General features: G+C 35.8%; 1 protein-coding gene across 1 annotated transcript in view; it reads left to right on the top strand.

The window, feature by feature from the left end:
- PKHD1L1 (PKHD1 like 1) overlaps positions 1-23,484 on the top strand; it is a 167,735-nt gene that overhangs the window by 55,605 nt on the left and 88,646 nt on the right. The window contains exons 24-35 of the mRNA XM_066265808.1: positions 6,737-6,884; positions 7,365-7,519; positions 9,335-9,457; positions 10,535-10,640; positions 13,763-13,873; positions 15,350-15,514; positions 17,066-17,187; positions 18,519-18,651; positions 19,061-19,256; positions 21,244-21,386; positions 21,801-21,905; positions 22,569-22,757. Of these exons, the coding sequence (XP_066121905.1) occupies positions 6,737-6,884; positions 7,365-7,519; positions 9,335-9,457; positions 10,535-10,640; positions 13,763-13,873; positions 15,350-15,514; positions 17,066-17,187; positions 18,519-18,651; positions 19,061-19,256; positions 21,244-21,386; positions 21,801-21,905; positions 22,569-22,757 (1,696 nt within the window). The remainder of the gene's footprint in view (positions 1-6,736; positions 6,885-7,364; positions 7,520-9,334; positions 9,458-10,534; positions 10,641-13,762; positions 13,874-15,349; positions 15,515-17,065; positions 17,188-18,518; positions 18,652-19,060; positions 19,257-21,243; positions 21,387-21,800; positions 21,906-22,568; positions 22,758-23,484) is intronic.

Here is a 23,484-nt window from a genome sequence, read left to right as displayed (position 1 = left end):
TGTTTCTATTTTTAGATCAGTTAGTAGCTGTCTTATATATTTTGGTGCTCTCTGGTTTGGTGCATATATATTAAGAAGTGTTATGGGCCCTGGCCAGTTGGCTCAGTGGTAGAGCGTCGGCCTGGCGTGCAGGAGTCCCGGGTTTGATTCCTAGCCAGGGCACACAGGAGAGCCGCCTGTCTGTTTCTCCACCCCTCCCCCTCTCCTTCCTCTTTGTCTCTCTCTTTCCCTCCTGCAGCCAGGGCTCCACTGGAGCAAAGTTGGCCCCGGGCTCTGAAGATGGCTCTGTGGCCTCTGCCTCAGGCATTAGAGTGGCTGTGGTTGCAGCAGAGCAATGCCCCAGATGGGCAGAGCATCGCCCCCTGGTGGGCATGCCGGGATACAATGTCACCTTTATGATTATGAAATGTGCATCTTTGTCTCTGGTTACCTTTGTTGTCTTGAAGACAGCACTGTCAGATATGAGTATGGCTACACCTGCTTTTCTTTGGATATTATTTGCTTGGAGAATCATTTTCCAACCTTTCACTTGAATCACTTTTATCCTTGCAATTTAGATGTGTCTCTTAGAGGCAATATATGGTTGGGTTTTGCTTTTTGATCTAATCAGCTACTCTGTAGCTCTTTATTGGTAAATTCAGTCAATTTACATTTAGGGTAATTATTGACACTTGAGGATTTCCTATAGCCATTTTATGTTCTGTTTTCTGTAGCTCTGTGTCTTGTTTAGGTCTTCTCCTTTATGTTTCTGTCAGTTGTTTTTGTTTGGTTGTATTCCATACTTCTTTCCCTTGTTTCTTCTTTTTTTAAACTGTATGTTTCAGTGGTGGCTTTTTCATGGGTGGTTATTATTACCATTAGGTTACTAAGAGAAAAATGTTCATATGTATAAGAGTTCTTTGTCTTATGAGTGCTTCTGCACTCCATCCTCCTTAGCTACTGCAAATCTTTATCCTTTCCCATTTTATATTATTGTTTTTTGTGTGTGTGACCTTGCTGAAGCTTTTACTTGTAGTTTTGATTTGTTTTGTTCTTTGTATCTGGTTGAATAACCCCCTTGGCTATTTCCTGTAATGGGATTTTCCTGGTGATAAATTTCCTCAGCTTCTGTATGTTTGCAAAATGTTTTATTTTCCTTCATATTTGAAGAATAACTTTGATGGGATATAGTATTCTTGGCTGGTAATTCCTCTCTTGCAATACTTTGAATGTTTAGGTCAACTCTCTTGTGGCTTGTAAAGTTTCTGCTGAGTAGTCTGATGATAACCTAATGGACTTTCCTTTATATGTTATGTTCTTCTTTTCCCTTGTTGCCTTGAGGATTCTTTCTTTGTCATTGAATTTTGACAATTTTATTATGATGTGCCTTGGAGTAGGTCTGTTTGGGTTGTGGTAACTCAGTGTTCTGTTTGTTCTTGGACTCGAGGCTCTCTTTCCATAAGCTTGGGAAATTCTCATCAATTATTTGTTTGAATAGGCTCTCCATTCCCTTCTCTCTCTCTTCTTCTCTTGATATACCTATTATTCTTATATTGCCCTTTCCGATGAAGTCAGACAATTCTTGTAGAGCTCTCTCATTTGTTTTTGTTTTTTAATTCATGACTCTCTGTACTGTTCTCTCTGTCACATCTCTAGTTGCCTGTCTTCAATATCACTGATTCTTTCCTCTATCAGGCTTATTCTATTAGCTAAACTTGCTACCTCAGTTTTCAATTTATGTATTCAATTCTTCATCTCTGATTTTAAAGTTTCAATCTCCTTGGTGAGATGTATATTTTGTTTTCTGAGCTTATTAAATTGACTATTGTGTCTTCTCGCACCCCATTGACTATTTTCAGAACTTTAGTTTTGAATTCTCTATCCTTTAACTCCAAGGTTTCCATGTGATTTTTTCTTCTGGAGAGTTTTTATTTTCTTTCTAAACTACATCTCTGTCTTGTATAACCAATGTGTTTGATTATTTTATCCTTGATGGCATTTGAAAGAGGTGTTGTTAAGAACCCTAACCAAAAAACTGCTAAAAAACAGAAACTTAAAATTTAAAAATACAATAAAAATATAAACATTTAAAAAATTATAGCAAGAAGAAACATAGAAAAAAGATAGGAAATAAAAGAGTCTTAAACAAAACATAAAAAATTAAGAATAAAATATATAAAAATTAAAGAAAATAAAATTTAAAAGAGAAAAGGAGATAAAAGGAATTAGAAAAAAAAAGGAAAAAATGAGAAAGGAAAAAAGGAAAAATAAATTTCAGTTTTAAGACTTTTCTTTCAGTAGGTATCGCTGTATAACATGTTTTAGGTTTGTGGAGTTTCTGGGCTGCCCCCGCTTAGATGTTACTGTCACAATGACATAGGTGGAGCTGCAGTCACATTGGTGGTGGCACGTTGTGACGGCTTTATGGCTTAGGCTTTACAGCTTTGGATTTACGGCTCTAGCAATGGCAATCTCAAACTTCCAGGTGCTCCTTCCTATGTCTCAATGGACCTGGGGACAGGAGGTGGAGCACCTCTGTTCTTCAGGGGGGAGAGTGGCTCTGGAGAGCTAGATGTGGGGTTTGTCTCTGCCACTCTCCATACTGTGAGATAAGGGAGGTGGGATCTGGGAAACTGGGGGGCTGCACTTTAGCTTTCTCTGTCTCTGCCGAGTGTGGGCTGCAGGCAGACAATGGGAACACTGGCTGTGACACCGAGCTCTGGCTGCAACACTGAGCTCTGGCCTCTTTGGTTTATCTTCCCTTTACCCCTCTATGTCACTGCTCCTTCCAACAGAAAGAGACCCAGTCACTAAGGGTTTCCCTTTCCATACCCCTCAAAAAAAATTTAGAGAACCCAAGCTTCCCTCTTCCCTGTAGTCCAGCAAAGGAAAAAAAACCCAGACATTCCAGATTTGTCTCCTCTACTCTCCAAAGCCCACCATGAATGAGTTTTATCTTCCACCTCCTTTATCACCCCGTCCCACCTTTAGTCCATTCAGTGTATGGATTTTTCAGGTGGACCTGCAAGTCCAGCTGGGATTCCTTCATTGTGTTATGGTTCTTCAATTTGTTCAAATTTTAAAGGGAGAGATCAAGAGTATCTTCATGCTGCCATTACTCTGACGTCATCCAAAAACATTTCTATTTTTTTCCCCCCAAATTTTGTTGCTGTACATTTTGCATTTAAGATCATGATCCATTCTGAGTTTACTTTATAATAAGGTGTAGGGTTTTAGGTGGAAGTTCATCTGTTTGCCTATGGCTCCAGTTGCTCCAGCACCATTTATTTGAAGGCTATCCTTCTTCTATTAAATAACTTTTGCATTTTTGTCAAAAATCAGTTGGGTATATTTGTGTGGGTATATTTCTGATTTCTCTATTTTATTCCATTGCTCCATGTGTCAATCCTTCCACCAATACTGGCATCAATCTCTTGAAAAATGTAGCAATATATGTCTTAACATTGTGCAGAATGACTTCTCTCACTTTATTCTTCTAGTAAAAAATGGTTTTAAGATATTCTATGTTCAGAAAGTCCAGAAATATAACCACATGTATATGGTCAAATAATTTTTGATAAAGGGGCCAACAACACACAATGGAGAAAAGAAAGCCTCTCAACAAATGATGCTGGGAAAACTGGAAAGCCACATGCAAAAGAATGAAACTCGACTACAGTTTGTCCCCTTGTACTAAAATTAAAGCAAAATGGATCAAAGACCTAAATGTAAGACCTGAAACAATAAAGTACATAGAAGAAGACATAGGTACTAAACTCATGGACCTGGATTTTAAAGAGCATTTTATGAATTTGACTCCAAAGGCAAGAGATGTGAAGGCAAAAATTAATGAATGGGACTACATCAGACTAAGAAATTTTTGCTCAGCAAGAGAAACTAACAACAAAATAAACAGACAGCCAACTAAATGGGAAATGATATTTTCAAACAACAGCTCAGATAAGGGCCTATAATATCCAAAATTTACAAAAAACTTATAAAACTCTACAACAAACAAACTAACAATCCAATAAAAAAATGGGAAGAGGACATGAACAGACTCTTCTCCCAGAAAGAAATACAAATGGCCAAGAAATATATGAAAAGATACTCATCTTCATTAGTTATTAGAGAAATGCAAATCCAAACTACAATGAGATACCACCTCACACCTGTTAGATTAGCTATTATCAATAAGACAGGTAATAGCAAATGTTGGAGAGGCTGTGGAGAAAAAGGAATCCTCATTCACTATCGGTGGGAATGTAAAGTAGTACAACCATTATGGAAGAAAGTATGGTGGTTCCTCAAAAAACTGAAAATAGAACTACCTTATGACCCAGCAATCCCTCTACTGGGTATATACCCCCAAAACTCAGAAACATTGATACGTAAAGACACATGTAGCCCCATGTTCATTGCAGCATTGTTCACAGTGGCCGAGACATGGAAACAACCAAAAAGCCCTTCTATAGATGACTGGATAAAGAAGATGTGGCACAAATATACTGTGAAATACTACTCAGCCATAAGAAATGATGACATGGGATCATTTACAACAAAATGGTTGGATCTTGATAACATTATATGGAGTGAAATAAGTAAATTAGAAAAAAACAAGAGCTGTATGATTTCATACATAGGTGGGACATAAAAAGGAGACTAAGAGACATGGACAAGAGTGTGGTGGTTTCGGGGGGTGGGGAGGGACGGAGAGGGGCTGGGGGGGAGGGGCACAAAGAAAACCAGATATAAGGTGACAGAGGACAATTTGACTTTGGGTGACAGGTATGCAACATAATTGACTGACAAGATAACCTGGACATGTTTTCTTTGAACATATGTACCCTGATTTATGGATGTCACCCCATTAAAATTAATAAAAATTAAAAAAAAATATTCTATGTTCGATGTCTTTTAATACAAATTTTGGAATAAACTTGTTTATGTCTTACAAAGATCTTCCTGGTATTTTGATAAGACTTTCATTAACCTAGATTGTTTTAGAGAGAATTGATACCTTTATTATGTTGAGTCTGCCAATTCATGAACACAATGTGTCTCTCCATTTATTTAGGTCTTTCTCGCTTTCTTTTATCAGCATATTTTGGTCTTCTTTGATTACTTTCATCATTATTTTACAATTTTCAGATCAGATCCAGGACATGTTTTGTTAGATTTACATGTATTTCATTTTCTACCAAGCAATTGTAAATGGTCTTGTGTTGTTAATTTCGTTTTCCACATGCTTGCTATTATTTGTGTAGAGAAATGTGATAGGAGTTTGTGTGTTGATCCTGTATCCTGCAACCTTGTTGAACAGAATGAATTTTACAAAGTAAATGCTGTCATGTAATCACTACTCAGAGCAAGATAAAGAAATTATTAGCTCACAAGAGACTTCCTTGTGCCTTCTGCTTGTCATTAGATCACTTACTTGTCACCTCAATATAACCACTATTTTCACTTCTGTTTCCATTAATTAGCTTTGCTAATTTTTAATCATATGAATGAGTAATACAGTATGTACTTTTTTACATCTAGCTTCTTTTACATATTTGATATTGTAAGATTCATATGTTGCATGTAGTTGTAGTTTATTTTTTATTATTGCTTTACAATATTCCATGGTGTAAATATACTAAATTTATTCATCCTATTGATGGACTTTTGCATTATTTCCAGTTTGAGCTGTTGTGAATAGAGTTGCTATGAACATTCTTGCATGTGTCTTTTGACACTTATGTTTATTCATTCCTGTGAGCATTGGGGCTTATAGTTTTAAATTCCACAAGATTAATAGATAGCCTGACCAGGCGGTGGCGCAGTGGATAGAGCATCAGATTGGGATGCAGAGGACCCAGTTTCAAAACCCCGAGGTCACCAGCTTGACCACGGGCTCATCTGGTTTGAGCAAGGCTCACCAGCTTGAGTCCAGGGTCACTGGCTTGAGCAAGAGGTCACTCGGTCTGCTGTAGTCTTCTGGTCAAGGCATGTATGAGAAAGCAATCAATGAACAACTAAGGTGCCACAATGAAGAATTGATGCTTCTCATCTCTCTCCCTTCCTGTCCCTCTCTGTCCCTCTCTCTGTCTCTGTCTCACACACACACACACACACACACACACACACACACACACACACAAAAGATTAATAGGTAACTGTGAGGGATCAGAAGCAAGAAAATATTATTTTACTGTTAGAGTTACAATCTATGAATTTTTATAGTATGTGTTCCTTTTGTCAATCAATTGGCACTTCACTGGCACTCAACTTTAGTCAGGTATTTCCTAAGTCTGGATTATCCATTGTACTGATCATTCACTTCCTCATATTGTTAGTTTATTTTTCAAGTCCCCATATGTATTTCTCCAAACAGCCTTTTAGGTTTTTGATAGCCAAGACTGTATCTCACATTTCTTTGCCTCCCAGTAGTGCTTAGCACTGTATCTTGAATAGAATGCCTTCTCAGTAAATATTTGTTCCTTGAGTGATGGAGGCATACTCTGAATTAATGAGGAATTACTCTGGTTCCAGCTGGCCACTGCACAGATGACTGAATTGACTTTTGCCTCATTATTGTACTTATATAGGAATGGCCTATGTTGATTTATGCGACTGTCCTTAATGTTCTAAAGAATCTTGAATACAGGAGGCTTATTAATATCATGTCACAGGATTGTACTGTCGTGAAATAGAAGTCATCTTAGCCATTGTCACGTTTAATCATTTTATCAATATTTATTTTGAAAATTAGATAATCACGAATGAAACAGAGACTGAGTCTGTTTACAGAGGAAATAATTGGCCAGGGGAGTCAAGGATTCGTATTCAAAGAATCCAAGCAGCATCTTCACCTCTGAGTGGCAGCTTTGACATTCAAGCTTATGGACATATTCTCAAAGGTATATATAAAAAAAAGTCCAGAACATTGATTGGACAGTGCTGATCTAGACAAACACAATAAACATCTTAGTGTACCTCTGTCTAAGATTATTTCTCTACATAATTTACATAATTGTCTAATGTAAAGGTAAATGATCCAGAACAAATTACATTTTCACATTTTATTCATTACTCCACCAGCCATCCCAGGTTATAGTTTCAAAAGTTTGTTTCTCCTTTATATGCATGACTTACAAGTTGCCTATAAAGTTTATTGATATTAAACAGTATTTGAGCCAAGCCTAACCTCTGAGGTACATTACTCATATAATTTTTTTGTTGTTTCCAAGAAGTATATAAATGCTTGATATGAGTCAGATGCATATTCCTTCTTACTGTATTGGAGGAGGCTGGTGTATGAGTGATAACGCATAGCACACAGTTCGTGTGTCCTGAGGGTGAAACAGGCGTGTGACTTTGGGACTCCTCTGTGTGTGCAGGCCTCCCCGCGGCAGTGTCGGCGGCTGATCTCCGGTTTGCCCTCCAGAGTCTGGAAGAAGTGGGACAGGTCTCAGTCACACAAGAGGGAAGCTGTGCTGGATACTCCTGGAGGGTCAAGTGGAGAAGCAGATGTGGAAAGCAGAAACTTCTACAGGTTTCCTTAGCTGGCTTGGTTTCTGTTTTCTTCTATGTGAGGCATGCTTTTGTGTACCCTGCCTCAGTCTCAAAAGAATGAGAGACTGTGTATATGTTTTTTAAATGCCAACTATAGACTAAACATTAAAAAAAGGAAATTGAGGAGCAGATTGTTTGAAATTTAATTGATCAGATGTTCTCTGTTATGGAGAATAGCTTTTCGTACTTTATTCCATATGCCCTCTGGAAAAAGTTTAGGAATATATTAGAAGACCATTGGCAGAGGGGCAGGAGGAGCCCAGGCAGGGTCAGTCTCAGAACTAAATCAGGATGTAAAATGTAATCAGCCTCGCTGTCTATAATTCTACCCCTGTACGTGACAGCTGTGTTCTGGGGCCTTCGATGCCTTCATAGTTTTAAAGGTGACATCTTCAACTTCAAAGGAAGTCACACCTGAAGCACTCATCTAATTACCTTTGATTAATCAGAGTATAGAACGGGGGCAGGAGAGGGGAGTCAGGCTGAGTATGTGAAGGAGAGAAGTCTCATAGAAACTCTGGGCTCAGATTATCAAACATTAAAATGATGATGCTCTGTGAGGTGAGAGTGTGAGGAAACAGTCCGCCTCATGCTCTGTTGATGAGGAAGTACATTGCTAATGACCTTGTTGGAGGATAATTTAGTATTATCTGAATATAGATACCTTATGACTGAATACCCTTTGCTATATAACTCTATTCTACTGAAATAATGATAGAAATATGAAATACCATAGACACAAAGCTAGTTGCTGCAGCATTATTTGTAAAAATGAAAAGTGAGAAACCTAAATCCCAATCAGTAGAAGAATGTTTGTTGAAATGACACATCCTGAGTACGACGCAGCTACATGTAGACCCACAACATAAGGTGGAAAAAAACACAGAGCTTGACTGATGAAACTATTTTGGAAGAGAAAAGAGAAGGATGAGGGGTAAAGAAAACAAAAAAGATGTAAGGGTATATGAATATAGCCTCCAATGTGCCATACATAGGCCATGTGGATGTCAGAAAGATACGGGGGCATTGAAGAAAATATACACATGGCCTGGCAGGAGAATTAGAAAATTCTGCCGCTGAGACAACTCTAGTGGCTTGTTTCCCTGTGGCATCTCTGCTGATGTCTGTGCATCCACTGCCTTCTCTCATTCCTGACCAGTCCCCTCTGTTTACTCATCACTCTACTCACACAGGGCCCAGCTGGAGATGCCTGCCTCTCTGTTTGCCAGCCCCTGTGCACATCACAAGGCTGCCATATTAGTAGAGGGATTTTGGAATGACCACAATTGTACATTTTGGTTTGGTTTTATTTGTACCACTGGCAGAAGATAAAATTTCATGAGTGGATAAAAAACCAGGATAGCTAGAGGTGAAAAATGCTAAAAGTAGTAAAGCTGACCCTCAGGTGGAAACAGGACTAAAATTTTTAATTATTCAAAAATCATTTGTCAAAGTGGTCATTTTCAGAGAAAGCACAGAGCATTTTGAGAAAATAAAATTTAGTAAACTTATTTTTCTTGAACATATTTTATTCTAAAATTCAAGCTAACTTTGGTCATTTAATTCAGATTGTAATTGATGTACTACATGATGATGCAATAATCTTAGCCTATTGTTTTCCTTGGGTAGATTATGCTTATTTTTGAAGAACTTTCTTTCCTAAGAAATGTGACTAAAATGGTTTTGAATGTGTTCTTCCACCCTTTATCTTTCAATCACTTTCAATCATGATTAAATTTAAAAAGAAAAATTAGTGTGGTATACTTTCTAATAAGTTAATTTTGTCTAAAAATAGATAAATGATTCCAACATGATTGGAGAAAAGGCTAACATGACAGTTACGGAGACAGAGGAAGGGGGCTTATTCAGAAGACGCATACTTGGGGACCTACTTCGCACACCCAGCCAACAGCCACAGGTATTTTTGAAACTTTCCTCATGATGTTTAACATTAATAATTTTAAATAAATAACTAGTTTATAATACATTAAAGACCTGATAAAACAAGAGAAATGATATATTTATTTACATGAGAATATAAGTGTTAACATGCAATCAACTCAGTAGTACTATTTTATCACCTTTGGGAAAATTATCTTCCTTATGATAAAAGAATGGATTTTTAAGCCTGCTACAGCTTGAAAATATATTTATCCATTTAATCTTTACAGACACTCTGTGAAGTAATTTTTTATTTTTTATTTTTATTTTTTTTACAGAGACAGAGTCAGAGAGAGGGATAGACAGGGACAGACAGACAAGAACGGAGAGATGAGAAGCATCAATCATTAGTTTTTCGTTGCACATTGCGACACCTTAGTTGTTCATTGATTGCTCTCTCATAATGTGCCTTGACCACGGGCCTTCAGCAGACTGAGTAACCCCTTGCTGAAGCCAGCGACCTTGGGTCCAAGCTGGTAAGCTTTTGCTCAAACCAGATGAGCCCGTGCTCAAGCTTGACCTCAGGGTCTCGAACCTGGGTCCACGGCATCCCAGTTCAATGCTCTATCCACTGTGCCACCACCTGGTCAGGCTGTGAAGTAATTTTAATGTTACTACTTTAATGATAAGGAAGTTAGGGTATCAGGAGTTTAGGTGACTTTCCCAAGAGTAACTTTCATTTTCCTTTATAGTATTCAAAACCAAGACATAATATGCATGTACTTCCTATAATTATTTTTTAGCGTCCAATGCAACTATCTTTCTCATCCCTACTAGGACATAAATTTGATACAGCAAGATGTCACATATTTTGTTCAATGTTGTATTCCTATAGTCTAACATTTACAGCTGTGCCTGATACAGAGTGTTCATGTTTGCTGAATGAATGTATGGATAAAGTATCAAAACAGAAAAAGTGCAAGTAGAATAGACTAATTTTTAAAACAAAGAAACAAACAAAATTCCTTTATTCATTCTAAATTCTATGCATATTCTTGTGAACCATGCTAGCTCTTTATCTCTATTCTCTATCTCTGTGTTGTTTTATTTGAAGGTTCAAGTCTATGTCAATGGAATTCCTGCTAAATGCTCAGGTGACTGTGGTTTCACATGGGATCCCATGACTACTCCTGTAGTCCGGGCCACAAACCCTTCCCAAGGTAACCTCTTGCTTTTTAACTTGGAGTATGGGGTGGGAGACAAACAGAAAAAGTGCAAATTCCAATAATGGTATGTTATTTGCTAGTGTCACCAACCAAGGCTAGCAAACAGTTCTACACTGTGGGAAAAAACTATCAGATTGGAAAGCTATGGAAAGATCATTAATGACTTATTTTTGAGGAACAAAAAACTTTAAAGTTGGATTTGCCAGTCTCATACTTCTTTAGTTTCATAACATTAGAATCAGTCTCTAAAATTTTCCTCTGATATTGAGGCATTTTTCTTAAACTCTGGGTATTGCTCGAAATCTTTCAGTCGATGAGATCACTTCTAGGAGAGTTAGTACTCAAATTCTAGAAATGAGACAGCTGCTGTTTAGTAAAAGAAAATAATTAGGTAGTAGATTTGAGAATAAAAATTAGAGAAATTATTGCCAAGAACTCAGTCCAGGGAGACACAATATACCATGTCTTCATGGAATATGTTTAATTTTTAAAAACATGATTATGCTTTGTGTCTGAACTCTCAAGGATTGAAATAAACATCAGGGCTAAGGATTTGAAGAAGTGGGGTTTTTTGTCAAAAAGAAAGCTCAAATACTATAATCACATATTAAGTCTCGGTGGTTAGTAGGAAAATTCACACCGACAGATCAGCCAGTTCTTCCTATATTCCCTATTAAAACAAAGAAAGCAGGGGAACAACATGAATTGTTAGAGAAAGGGCAATATAATTTTGCCAGAATTGCTAAGGTTTTAAGAGCAAATAAATTGTAGCTGATGATAATTGTATAAGATGCTTGCAAGTGTTTTAAGGTAGATGTGTGTAACATTTTATCCCTTGTCTTTTAAGTATCAGGTCAATACTGCAAATTACATCTGTGTCAATAGCATTAGGAGACACACAATTCCCTCCATTATTGATTTGACCCTCCTCAGTCCTCCTTTGACAATCCTAAAATGATTGAAATGTAATTATTGATATATATCAGAAAATGCAGTTTGAAATGTAAAAAATAGCACATCTTTGTGATGAAAGAACGTATCCTTTAGACTTTTTTTTAGAGTAATGACACTAACTTTGGGTTCATTCATGTTGCATAGGGTCAAAACTTTCAAGAATAAGGATTTGATGAACTTTAATTTGGTTATAGTTCTTTGGTATCTTTATTTTTTTCATCCATCTTTGTATTTTGTCATGAATTTCTAATTTTATATAAACTTACAGAAAAATTATATTTCTTACTCAGAATAATTAATAACCTGAATTGCTTTTTGCCACATTTAGATAAATGTAAAAATAATAAAAAGGTAAATATAAATAATACTTTTAAAAATACCTATATTTTCTTCACTGAAATTTAACAGCTGTTGACATTTTGTCATAATTACTTTCATTCATCCGTTTAAGAAAGAAATTATTATCAGAACAGCTAAAGTCCTTGAGACCTAAAAACCGTCCCAGAGGAAATCACAGTAATTAACTTTGTGTGTGTGTTTTTATGCCATATTTAAATACTTTTTGTATACAGTACACAGTAATTTTACCAGTTTTCATACTGGTAAATGAAATATTACGATGTAAATTTCATTTGCATCTTTTATTGTTCAGCATTTATTTTGACAAATATTTATATGAATTACATATTTAATTCATCACTTTAAAATATTTCAATTTATTTGTTTCTCTGTTGATAGACATTTATATTGCTTGCAATTCTTGTTCTACAAATAAGACTGTACTGAGCTTTCTTGTACAGATCTATTGCATGCATGCTAGAGCTTCTTTAGGGTCTGTGTCCAGATGTGGAACTTGCTGAGTAATAAATGAATATGTGTGTATTTAGTTTATTAGATGACCATATTGCTCTCCAAAGTGGCTGTACTTCTAGCAGGTATGAGAGCACCGTATTTCCCACCTGCTTGCCAATACTTGATATTGTCAACTTCCTAATTTGCATCAATCTGATGGGCAAAAGAAGTTATTGTTTTAAAGTGTTCCCTGATCAGTAATGCACATGAACATCATCTTGGATGTTGCTTGGACATTGAGATTGTTTCTTCTGAAAATTGCTTGTTAACATCCTTTATCCATTTATCAGATTGCTTTTCTATTGACATGTAATTGTATGTCCACCAATCCTTTGCGTGTCTCCTGCCAGTTTATCACTTATGTTTTGTTTTATATCCTGTTCGTAGAAACACTTAAATCACTGATTTATTTTAATTTATGTATCTTTTATTTTATAGTTAACAGTGGCTTTTGTATCATATTTAAGAACTCCATCTCTATGTTAAAATCATTTTATTTTCTTCTAAACTTTTAGAATTGTTTTTTTTACATTTTTATCTATGTAGATCCATGTGTGATCTTTATTGTATGTGATATCATATAAATAAGGAGACCATATAATTTATCCATCAGATTGGGACACTTTTAAGAATTGAAGGGGGGGGAGAAGAGGGAGGAGTGGAGAGGGGGAGGGACACAAAGAAAACCAGATAGAAGGTGATGGAAGGCAATTTGACTTTGGGTAATGGGTGTGCAACATAATCAAATGACAAAATAACCTGGAGATGTTTTTTCTGAACATATGTACCCTGATTTATCAATGTCAGCCCATTAAAATTAATTTTTAAAAAAAGAGTTAAATGGATAACCATTAAGTATAAGATACTGGGACAGCAAGTGTCAACTAGGGATCTCCCAGGCTCTCACCCTAGATAGAGGAATCTTATTGCATTTCAAATGGGAAGTGTCCATAACACTTATTTAACAGTTTTTCCTTTTCTCATGAATTTGTGATAGCAGTTCTGAAATTGTCTAAGGTGCCTTATAGAGATGTTTGTTTAATCTGTTGTAAGGGTAATTTTCCTTACTTTATTTCATACTTCTGTAGATAATTCTTTCCACTAATCTCTATCAGCATACAGATTCAAAATATGAAGCAATGTAAAAAAATTATTGCTAAATAAATGTCTTTTCCTCCCTGCTTGTTTATAGGCTTATTGTTTATATCTTTTAGAAGATAGACTTATTTTTCTCTAAGAAATATCTGATTTCATAAGAATAGATTCTATGTTTTGTCATCTTAATATTGTCATTTAAACATCATTTTCAGGGTCTTATGAAGAAGGAACAATTCTAACCATATCAGGCTCTGGATTTTCTCCCAGTTCAGCTGTTTCAGTCTCAGTTGGACCAATAGGTTGCTCCCTTCTTTCAGTGAATGGTAGGTTCTTTTAAAATTTATTATTATTCTAATTGTCTTTCCCTAAAAGAAAGTGGAATCAATGATCACTATTATCCTATAGGTTAACCTATGAGATCATGAACTTGGCATACAGCTCTGAAAAAATGTTTTATTTATGTAATCTTTGATTCTGACCACAAACTAATCCTGTTACTGTTGTACAGTTTCTTTATCTCACGGCAGTTGATTTTTCTTCTTTTCCCCTACATAAAGTGATTGCATGAAATCTTCCCTTTTTTGGTGAGCCTCTGGATATATGAATTCCGTGGTCTCTCCACCTTTGCTTTGATAATGCCACATTGGTCATGCAGCAAGAGGACATGGCCACTTCCCTGACTTCTAGTTCAATAGAACCTCGGTCCATTAATATAGAATGTACAGATTATTCACCTTTTCTGCTCCTGAAAAAAATGAGGGCTATAATTATTTGTCTTCCTAAAAATTATCTTCTATAATCCTAATTCATAATCTTTCATTAATCCCACTTAATTTTAATAAGTTAGAACTACATAAGCAAATCTATCTTTAATATCATTTAAGTTGTTTTTAGTTTAGATCCTCTATGTATGCTTCACATCTACCAGTCAGTTTTGCACCTGTATCACAAGTACATACATACTGTTCTAAATGAAGTGAAGAAAGTGTTTTATTAAGTTATTTTATTTAATTTTAATTTAATTTTATTTTATTCTATTCAGTGAGAGGAGGAGAGACAGAGAAAGACTCCTGCATGTGCTCCTACCAGAATCCACCCAGCAAGCCCATTAGGGAGCCATGCTTTGTCCATCTGGGGCATTGCTCTGTTGCTCAGCAACTGAACTCTTCTTAGTACCGGAGGGGAAGGCCATGGAGCCATCCTTAGTGCCCAGGGCCAACTTGCTCCAAAGGAGCCATGGCTGCAGGAGGAAAAGAGAGACAGAGAGAGAAAGAGGAGGGAGAGGTGTGGAGAAGCAGATAGGCACTTCTCCTGTGTGCCCTGATTGGTAATTGAACCCAGGACATCCACATGCCAGGCTGACGCTCTATTACTGAGCCACCTGGCCAGGGTGGTTTTTATTAAGTTTTAATCACCTTTCTTGTTAAAATCTATTTTACTTAATTTAGGAGATAAACAATATATTAGACTAGAATTTTTAGAATTATTGATAGAAATGATCTTACAAATTGGGATTTTAAAATTATTATACTCATATTTTTATCACAGTAGCCAAAAAGAGTGAATTGTTTACTTTGGCTTCATCGTTCTTTTATCTAACTTTTCTAGGAGAGTCTGATTTCAGGTAATTTGTGTAAAGATTTGTTTTATCTCCCATTAATAATTGAATAGTTTTTCTTGGGTATATTTTTTGTAGGTATAAAGACTAAGGTCAATGTTTATATTTGCAAATATAAAAATTTAGTAATTTGATCTCAGAAAATCATTGGTTTTATCATTTTCTTCTTTTTTCTCACAAGAAAATGAGATCACGTGTCAGATTCTGAACGGAAGTGCTGGCCACTTCCCAGTTGCCGTGTCCATATCAGGTGTTGGACTAGCACGGAACGTAGAGGATGAGGTATTCTACTTCATTTATCAGAGTCAGATCTCACACACCTGGCCTGTTTCTGGAAGCCTGGCAGGTAATAATTAATTGTTATAAACAAAGAAACGCATATATTTCCTTGATGTCATTGTACTGTTTCTAGAGCAAGGTAGAAGAGGCACCCAAACCTACCTCAGATAGAACAAAGGAGATTCCCCTTTAGAAGTCACAGTGGTGTCCCTGGCTGCTTGGCTCAGCAGTAGAGCGTTGTCCTGTGAGTGGAAGTCTTGGGTTTGATTCCTAGTCAGGTCACACGGGAGGGGCAACCATCTGCTTCTCCACCTCTCCCCCCTCTATCTCTTTCTTTCTTTCTTCCTCTCCCATAGCCATGGCTCAAATGGTTCGAGTGGGGTTGGCCCTGGCCACTGAAGATGGCTCTATGGCCTCCACCTCAGGTGCTGGGGTAGCTCAGTTGCTGAGCAGCAGAGTTGTGGCCCAGCCAGGCAGAGCATCACCTGGTGGGGACTTACAGGGTGGGTCCTGGTCGGGGTGCATGTGGGAGTCTGTCTCTGCCTCCCCACCTCTCAAAGATGATAATAATAATAATAATAATAACAGTCACAGTGATTAAATGGATAACTAATTCTTCTGTTTCTTATGAAGCACAAGTCAGGGTGACTGCTTATATTTATGTCTTAGGTTATTGAATTAATATCATCAATTATTACATGTCTCCATAACAAGCTCATCAGTTATGTCAAGATAAGATTTATTAGTTACTATAATAAATCTTACCAGCTGCTTCATTTGTAACCACTGTCTCAATGGAGCTACTTGACCCAGAAAAAAATTTCAGGAATTGAAGAAAGGAAGGCTGATGCAGAAGATGAGAAGAAAATAACACATTTTGCTTGTTGTTTCATTTCTTTTGTCTTTTTGTTTGCAATTTTTTTAAAAAAATTTCCATTGATCTGAGAGAGAGAGGAGGGAGAAACATCAACTTGTTGTTTCATTTAGTTGTTTAATTTAGTTGTACACTTATTGATTGCTTCTTGTATGTGCCCTGACCTGGGGTTAAACCATGACCTCAGGTGTGCAGGCTTGACACTTTATCCACTGAGCCACCTACCCAGGGCTTTTTTACTTGTTTTACCATGCTTAGTTTTGGATTTTGTGCTAGTCTGAAATTTTTGGCATGCTTTGTGTTTTTATTTTGATTTATTTTCTTTTTATTTTGGGTGTTTTTTTCTTAGTTTTCCTTTTACTTAGAGGTATTAAAATTTGGGATTTGGTAAGAGTTTTAATTCACTCTTATGTCCATCCATGGAATGGTTGAGCAAATAGAAACAGCATGAGTTCTTTCAGAATGAAGAAAAGTGCTAGGGAAAATATCCATTGCTGCTGGAAATGTCTCAAAAGCAGTGTTGGTTGCAAATCCGTTGTTTCATTAAATTACTTAGCCTACCTCCTTTAGAGTTTTAGACTTCAGAGCTCAAGCTTAGGTGATTGTATACATCTCAAATCTGGCCCCTGTTCTATTTGCCATCCCATCTCTTGAATGGTTAGACAATCCTTGAATTCTGAGTTAGATTATTTCCAAAGTATTTTATTACAGTTAATTTGTTGTTGGGTTTTTTTCTTCATGTAGGTGGTACACTTCTGACAATATCAGGATTTGGTTTTAATGAAAATTCAAAGGTATTAGTTGGAAATGAAACCTGCAGTGTGATTGGTGGGGATTTGAATAAGATAACCTGCAGAACTCCAAAAGTAAGACATCTGATCTTAGTCATTTATCTGAAATCTTATGAATAAATGAACGTCTCAGCAGAGGGTTGAACAAATTCCCATATCTACCTAGGAAGAGCAGAGTTTCAGTTATGCATTTTAACAATTATTTCTTCAATATCCTTCTGCTAATATCCAAGTAGAAAATATTATTCCATATTCTAGATGCTTAACATCATTAAGGAAGACAGACACATAAACCACTATTAAACAGTGTGTTTCATTTGAAATAACAAGAGTAAATACAAAGTAAAGATTAAATATGTGGGAAGAGAGTGTTAAAGTTTCATAAAAAAGTTAATGTCCTATCAGAGCTTGGAGGATGAATGGGAGTTGACCAGGTAAATCAAAGGATGAAAAAAAATTAATACTAATGAAGAGTCTACAAAATTCAGGGAAGCAAATTTAGATACTTTTTGTTTTTAAAAAAGAACATATATTTTAAATGTGTTAAAGTTTTAGTTTATTGACAAAAAACAAAACAAAACTGAAGTTCCCCATGGTATATTCCATTTTAGAACCAATCATTGTTCTTTAAACTAAAACAAAGACTCCAGTTTGTTTATTATGAACAAAAGGATGATGAATCCAGCCTTAAAAAATACATATATAGCAGATGGAGGTAGGTATGGATATTATGCAGTTGAAATCTATAGGAAAAAGAAATCTGAGTCTGCATTGGACTGAATAATCGTAACGAGAATCTGGAGGATGGGTAAATCACAATGTACTTTGTTTAGATTTTGTAATTAAGTTAAAAAATCAGTGTGCATTAAGTAAATACTAAATATAAAAAGATTTTTTCCCAATTGGGAACTGTATATGTACTATATCAGTGAAAGCACCAAATAATTTTTTAGTTATCTAAGTCTTAGTCTTGGATTCTGGAGCTAGGTTAGCTAAAGATATATTAATAATAATGTGATTTGTCAGTGAAGAGGAATAAAAATGATATATGAGTCTATTTAAGAGCAAAAAGTAAAAACTTTCTATATCTTATGTTTTATCAGTTAGAAAATCCTTTGTCCAAAGTATCTTAATTATATTCCAGAACCCTCAGGAATTGAGTAATATAAATGCAACTAAATTGATCAAAACTAGTATGTCATATAACTTTATCTAAAGAATTGAAACATATAACCTACATTTGAAAACAGAACTTTCTAGATATCTAAAAACTGACTTTCATTCATGACTTTGAAAACAAATGTATTCGGAAGTTTATTTTGAATACTGTTTGTTTTTACCCAGTGGCTAGCTATATCTCAACATTTAACATTTTTCGATCATTTTATTTTTTCCTCTTATTTCAGAGACTTGAAGGTACAGTTGATATTTCAGTTATTACAAATGGATATCAAGCCACAGCAAAGGATGCTTATAGTTATAATTGTTTACAGACTCCAGTTATAACTGATTTTAATCCAAAAGTACGGACAATACTAGGTAAGGAATTCTTCAGTAAGATCAGTTATTTGACATATAAATCATCTCTAGAAAGACTTTTGAAACAGTTTATCCTACAGTTCTGTTTCTAAAAGCAAAACCGGTCATGAGCTTTTGAAAAAATGATAATCTAGTCTATTTATTATTTCACTTTGAATATGCACAATAGGACAAATCATTGTTTTTTCAAAAGTACTTTGCCATCATTTTTTTCCTGTGAAACAATTAAACATGAATTTTATCTCCATGTGACAGCTGTCAGCTCTTTCATTGATTTTTGTTTTGCCTTTGACAGTGTTAGGATTTCCTAAATCCAGTGAAAGAGATGTATTGGTTTAGTTAATATGCAAATTGCACATTGCATAATAAGTTGATCCTTTTTGTAAAACTTTTTTATTTTAAATAATAGGAAAAGTCAATTTAACAATTAAGGGTTATAATTTTGGAAGTGAACTCACACAAAGCATGGCAGTGTATGTTGGAGGAAAACCCTGCCAGGTTCTCCACTGGAACTTTACTGATGTGAGATGTCTTTTGCCCAAGTTGTCACCTGGAAAACATGATATCTGTGTGGAAGTCAGAAACTGGGGTTTTGCATCAACAAGGTATGGCAATGGACATAAACCTGACGGAGTTGTGGAACACATGGGGCTAATAGTATCACAATAGGAAGAGAAACAGTCATTAACATCATAATATTTTGTTGGTTTCTTCACCTTTCTACATGTCCTTTTGCAAAAGGTTCTAAGAATATCTGATGAAGTGCATATGATTCTGTTTTGAGACCATTACCTTTCAGATTAGGTTGTAAGATTCTCTGCAAAACTAAGTTTATGGATATGTCTCATGATTTTCATTCATTCTGGAAATACTTAGCAAGCAGTTACTAGGAGGCAAGCACCTGTTCAGGGCTGGGTCCAAAGTGGAGAACAGAGGGAGAAATTCCCTTTCATTAGTGATGTCGTAGTTTTGTTGGGGAGGCAGATTTCAAACAGAATTACACCAGTAACTTAATTATACATGTGAAAAAGGCTATGCATAAGAGCTACCAGGTACTGTAAGAATATATAATAGAGAGAGCTAACTTTCCCTGAGGTAAAGGGAAGAATTCTTTTAAAAGGTGACAAGTAAGCAAAGAAGTGGTTAAGAGTTGGCCATCTGAAGGAGAGTCTGGATAGAATCCTTCTCCAATTCTAACTCTCCTTTAGGTAAGTGTTTAGTATTTTCTTCCCCAAAAGCTGTTTGTGAACTGGTAAATTTTTAGTTTACACACTTAGAATACATAGAAAAAAGAGGTATCAAATTAAGGGATTAAGAAAAATCAAGTAAAGCTGATGTCAAAGTGGAAGGAGAAATGATTGCAGCGAAATCTTGTGGGAGGTGAAGAAAGATGAGCCACAGTCAACATAAATCTCAGAGCGACAGCCCCTCTTAGGTTCAAAGGGCAAAGCTCACGTAGCTTCTAGGGAAGCTATTGGCTTCTACTTTGGTGAAGTGATATAATGGGCAGAATTGACAGCGCATTGGGTAATTGGGTGGCAGTTCAAGAAATTTCAGTTTTGTTAAGATGAGAAAGTTAAAAGTTAACACAAAGACTCAGTCAAGTTATGGTAAGAACTGCGAGTCAAGTTTATGTCAGGTCAGAAAAGTGTTGTATGTTTTGATGGCCTTGAAGTAGATACATTGTAACAAAACAAAATAAATTAAAAACCCTCTTATTGAAATGAGGGGAAGAGAGTTCAGGACAAGTGTCCAACAAACATAAAATGATAAATTAATTGCACCAAACTTTAATTACTCAGATAACATATATGAAATTTCATTGCTATTGTTTTTTTATAGGTAATGCCGCCTTTATGTTTTACTCTAATGAATATATAAAATATTTTAAAGGGTTTTATGTATTTCTTGTGACTTCAGAACTTATAACAATATTTTTTCCATAATATTTTTAAATATTTTATCTCTGGCCCTGGCCGATTGGCTCAGTGGTAGAGCATCGGCCTGGCATGTAGGAGTCCTGGGTTCGATTCCCGGCCAAGGCACAGAGGAGAAGCACCCATCTGCTTCTCCACCCTTCCCCCCTCTCCTTCCTCTCTGTCTTTCTCTTCCCCTCCCGCAGCCAAGGCTCCGTTGGAGCAAAGATGGCCCGGGTGCTGAGGATGGCTCTGTGGCCTCTGCCTTAGGCGCTAGAATGGCTCTGGATGCAACAGAGAGATGCCCCAGAGGGGCAGAGCATCACCCCCTGGTGGGCACGCCGGGTGGATCCCAGTCAGGCGCATGCGGGAGTCTATCTGACTGCCTCCCTGTTTCCAGCTTCGGAAAAATGCAAAAAAAAATTTTTTTTTATCTCAAACTCTACTACTGTGGTACTTGCATAAATCTAATTTTCATAGCTAAAGAGAAACTATTTTCTCTATACCATCCAACCAAATTGAGGTTCATAATAAGTAACAGATTAGTTTGAAAAAGTATTGTCTCATTAAGTATTCAATTACTTTCACTTCCTCAGTGAGTCATCTATTAATAAAAGTTTAACAGCGTGACCCCATGGAAAGCTCAGTGAAACATCTCTTAATTTTTCTTTTGCAGAGACAAGTTAAGTGCTTTTATACAATATAGTTTGGAAGTGAACAACGTGTTTCCACAAGGAGGTTCCTTATATGGGGGAACTGAAGTCACTATAATGGGTGTGGGGTTTAGCACAATACCCACTGAGAACACTGTGCTCCTAGGTAAGTTTCATCCTCACAGGTGGGCTGTTTGATTTTGCCCAGCTTAAACGATGTGCTATAAGTGCTGAACTATTACACAAATATTCTCAGTCACGGAAGCTTTTATCTTTCTGTTAGTGTGTGAAAGGTTAAGTGTATTTGATTAAGGTGGTAAAGAAAAACTGAGTAACTGCTTTTGATTTCAAGAAATAATTATCGTGTACTCATTGTGTATAAAACACTGGAAAAGAGGAAGGTCTTTGTTCTCAAAATAATCACTACTCAAGCATGATTACTGTCAGAAAAGTGTACTAAAGCCTACTTACTCTATAATGTGGAGTTTTTGTAGGGTCTTGACTTTTTATTAATTATACTTTATTTTATAGTTCAAAAATTTATTGAGAAAAGCTTTTACCCCATCTTTATTCGTTCTAGGGTCCTTCCCTTGCAATGTGACATCATCATCATCAGATGTCATAAAATGTACCCTTCCTTCAACAGGGAATGCATTCAGGATTACCAATGATGGGGAAGATTCAGGTATCAGCCAATATTTATATACTGTAAATAATGGAAATTAATTTGGTTTTTATTTATTTTACATTTCAGTTTCCAGAGAATATGTTATTTCTTTCTATAATTTGTCAGTGATATTCCCTTGACATATAAGGCCGCATATAGAGTGAATCAATGCTAGACTTGAGTCCAAAAAAGCTAGATTTTACAGGTTCTAAGCTCAGTACTTGCCATGTGGTTTTACTGCCGTACAGAACCTCTTAAATTAATATATTTTGTTATTAGTCAGGGATTTCTTCATGAACATTAAAATTGACATTATATAGATTTTTATATGCCTCTATGCCTGAGAAAAATTATGTTTAAAGAATTAATCAGCTTTAAAAAAATTACACATGATGTTTCTGAACAACTTGTTTATTGACTTTCTGACATTTTTCAAAGTGTCTCTTGATCATCAGTTTTGTTGTATGATTTATTTTTCCCCTTAGCTTCTGTTCTTACTTTTTCATAATTTCCGTTTATTTTTGTTACATGTCTAAATTATGCATGTAAATTTTTTACAATGTTACTTTAAAAAATTTCACTAGTAACTATATATAAAAAATGCATTATCTTTTTTTTTAAAAGAATTTTTATTCCTTTTTCCTTTTTTTTCCCAAAATGTGACTCAATTTTTGCTCACAGTCTATGGATTAGGTTATGCTTGGTCACCATCAGTTTTAAATGTGTCTTTGGGAGACACAGTGACATGGCATTGGCAAGCTCATCCCTTTCTTAGGGGAATAGGATATAGAGTTTTCTCTGTCTCCAGTCCCGGAAGTGTAATTTATGACGGCAAAGGATTTACGACTGGAGGAGAAAAGTCCCCATCAGGTATGTTTCCACTTTGTTGAGTTTGGCATCATGCTTTTTTTCTCTAGATATAATAAAAAAAGTTATTTTGTTTAGATTTAATATGTTTGTATAGGCAATATATACAAATATGCAAAATAATTTAGTTGGCATTTTATTGCTGTAGTAAAAATTTGCAATTTGATAAGATACCATAAGTGAATGTAAACAAGGTGTTTTTTTATACATTGATGAAGAGTTTCTGATATCAAAAATGGCTTTATTCTGGAATAATAAACCAATTGAAAAAGTACATAGAAACAAGCAAATTACAAAGAAAATTGGAATATGATTTTTAATCATAACAGTCTTCTAGCAGGCAGTGAAATTCTGTCGATTGGAATCAGCGTTAAAATCAGTGTTTATCCTAGGACAGCTCTGCAGAGTGGGCTTTTTAGATTGCTTGTTCTGTTCTCCACAGGTAGCAGTTAGACGCCTTTTACTCGCGAACACAAACCTAAGTGGTATTTGTTCGTTATTCATTCCACGTTGAGTTGTTCTGTAAAATTTCCTAAGTTATGCCAGATTTGACCTGGTTTTCTAGAAGAGTTAATGCTGGATCTTGTCTTTCTGGAATGTAATTTCATAGTACAAGGTCTATAGCTCTTTTATGGCCAGAGAGTCCTTACCTTGTCATTTACTTCCTGTTGAAATATCACATGCATGAAAACTATAAAACCTGCATGTGCATTTGAATGATCACTTCAAA

The sequence above is a fragment of the Saccopteryx bilineata genome, chromosome 3, assembly GCF_036850765.1.
Source record: "Saccopteryx bilineata isolate mSacBil1 chromosome 3, mSacBil1_pri_phased_curated, whole genome shotgun sequence".
Lineage (NCBI taxonomy): Eukaryota > Metazoa > Chordata > Mammalia > Chiroptera > Emballonuridae > Saccopteryx > Saccopteryx bilineata.
The sequence above is the reverse complement of the archived record's forward strand: the minus strand, read 5'-3'. Positions and strand labels throughout refer to the sequence as shown.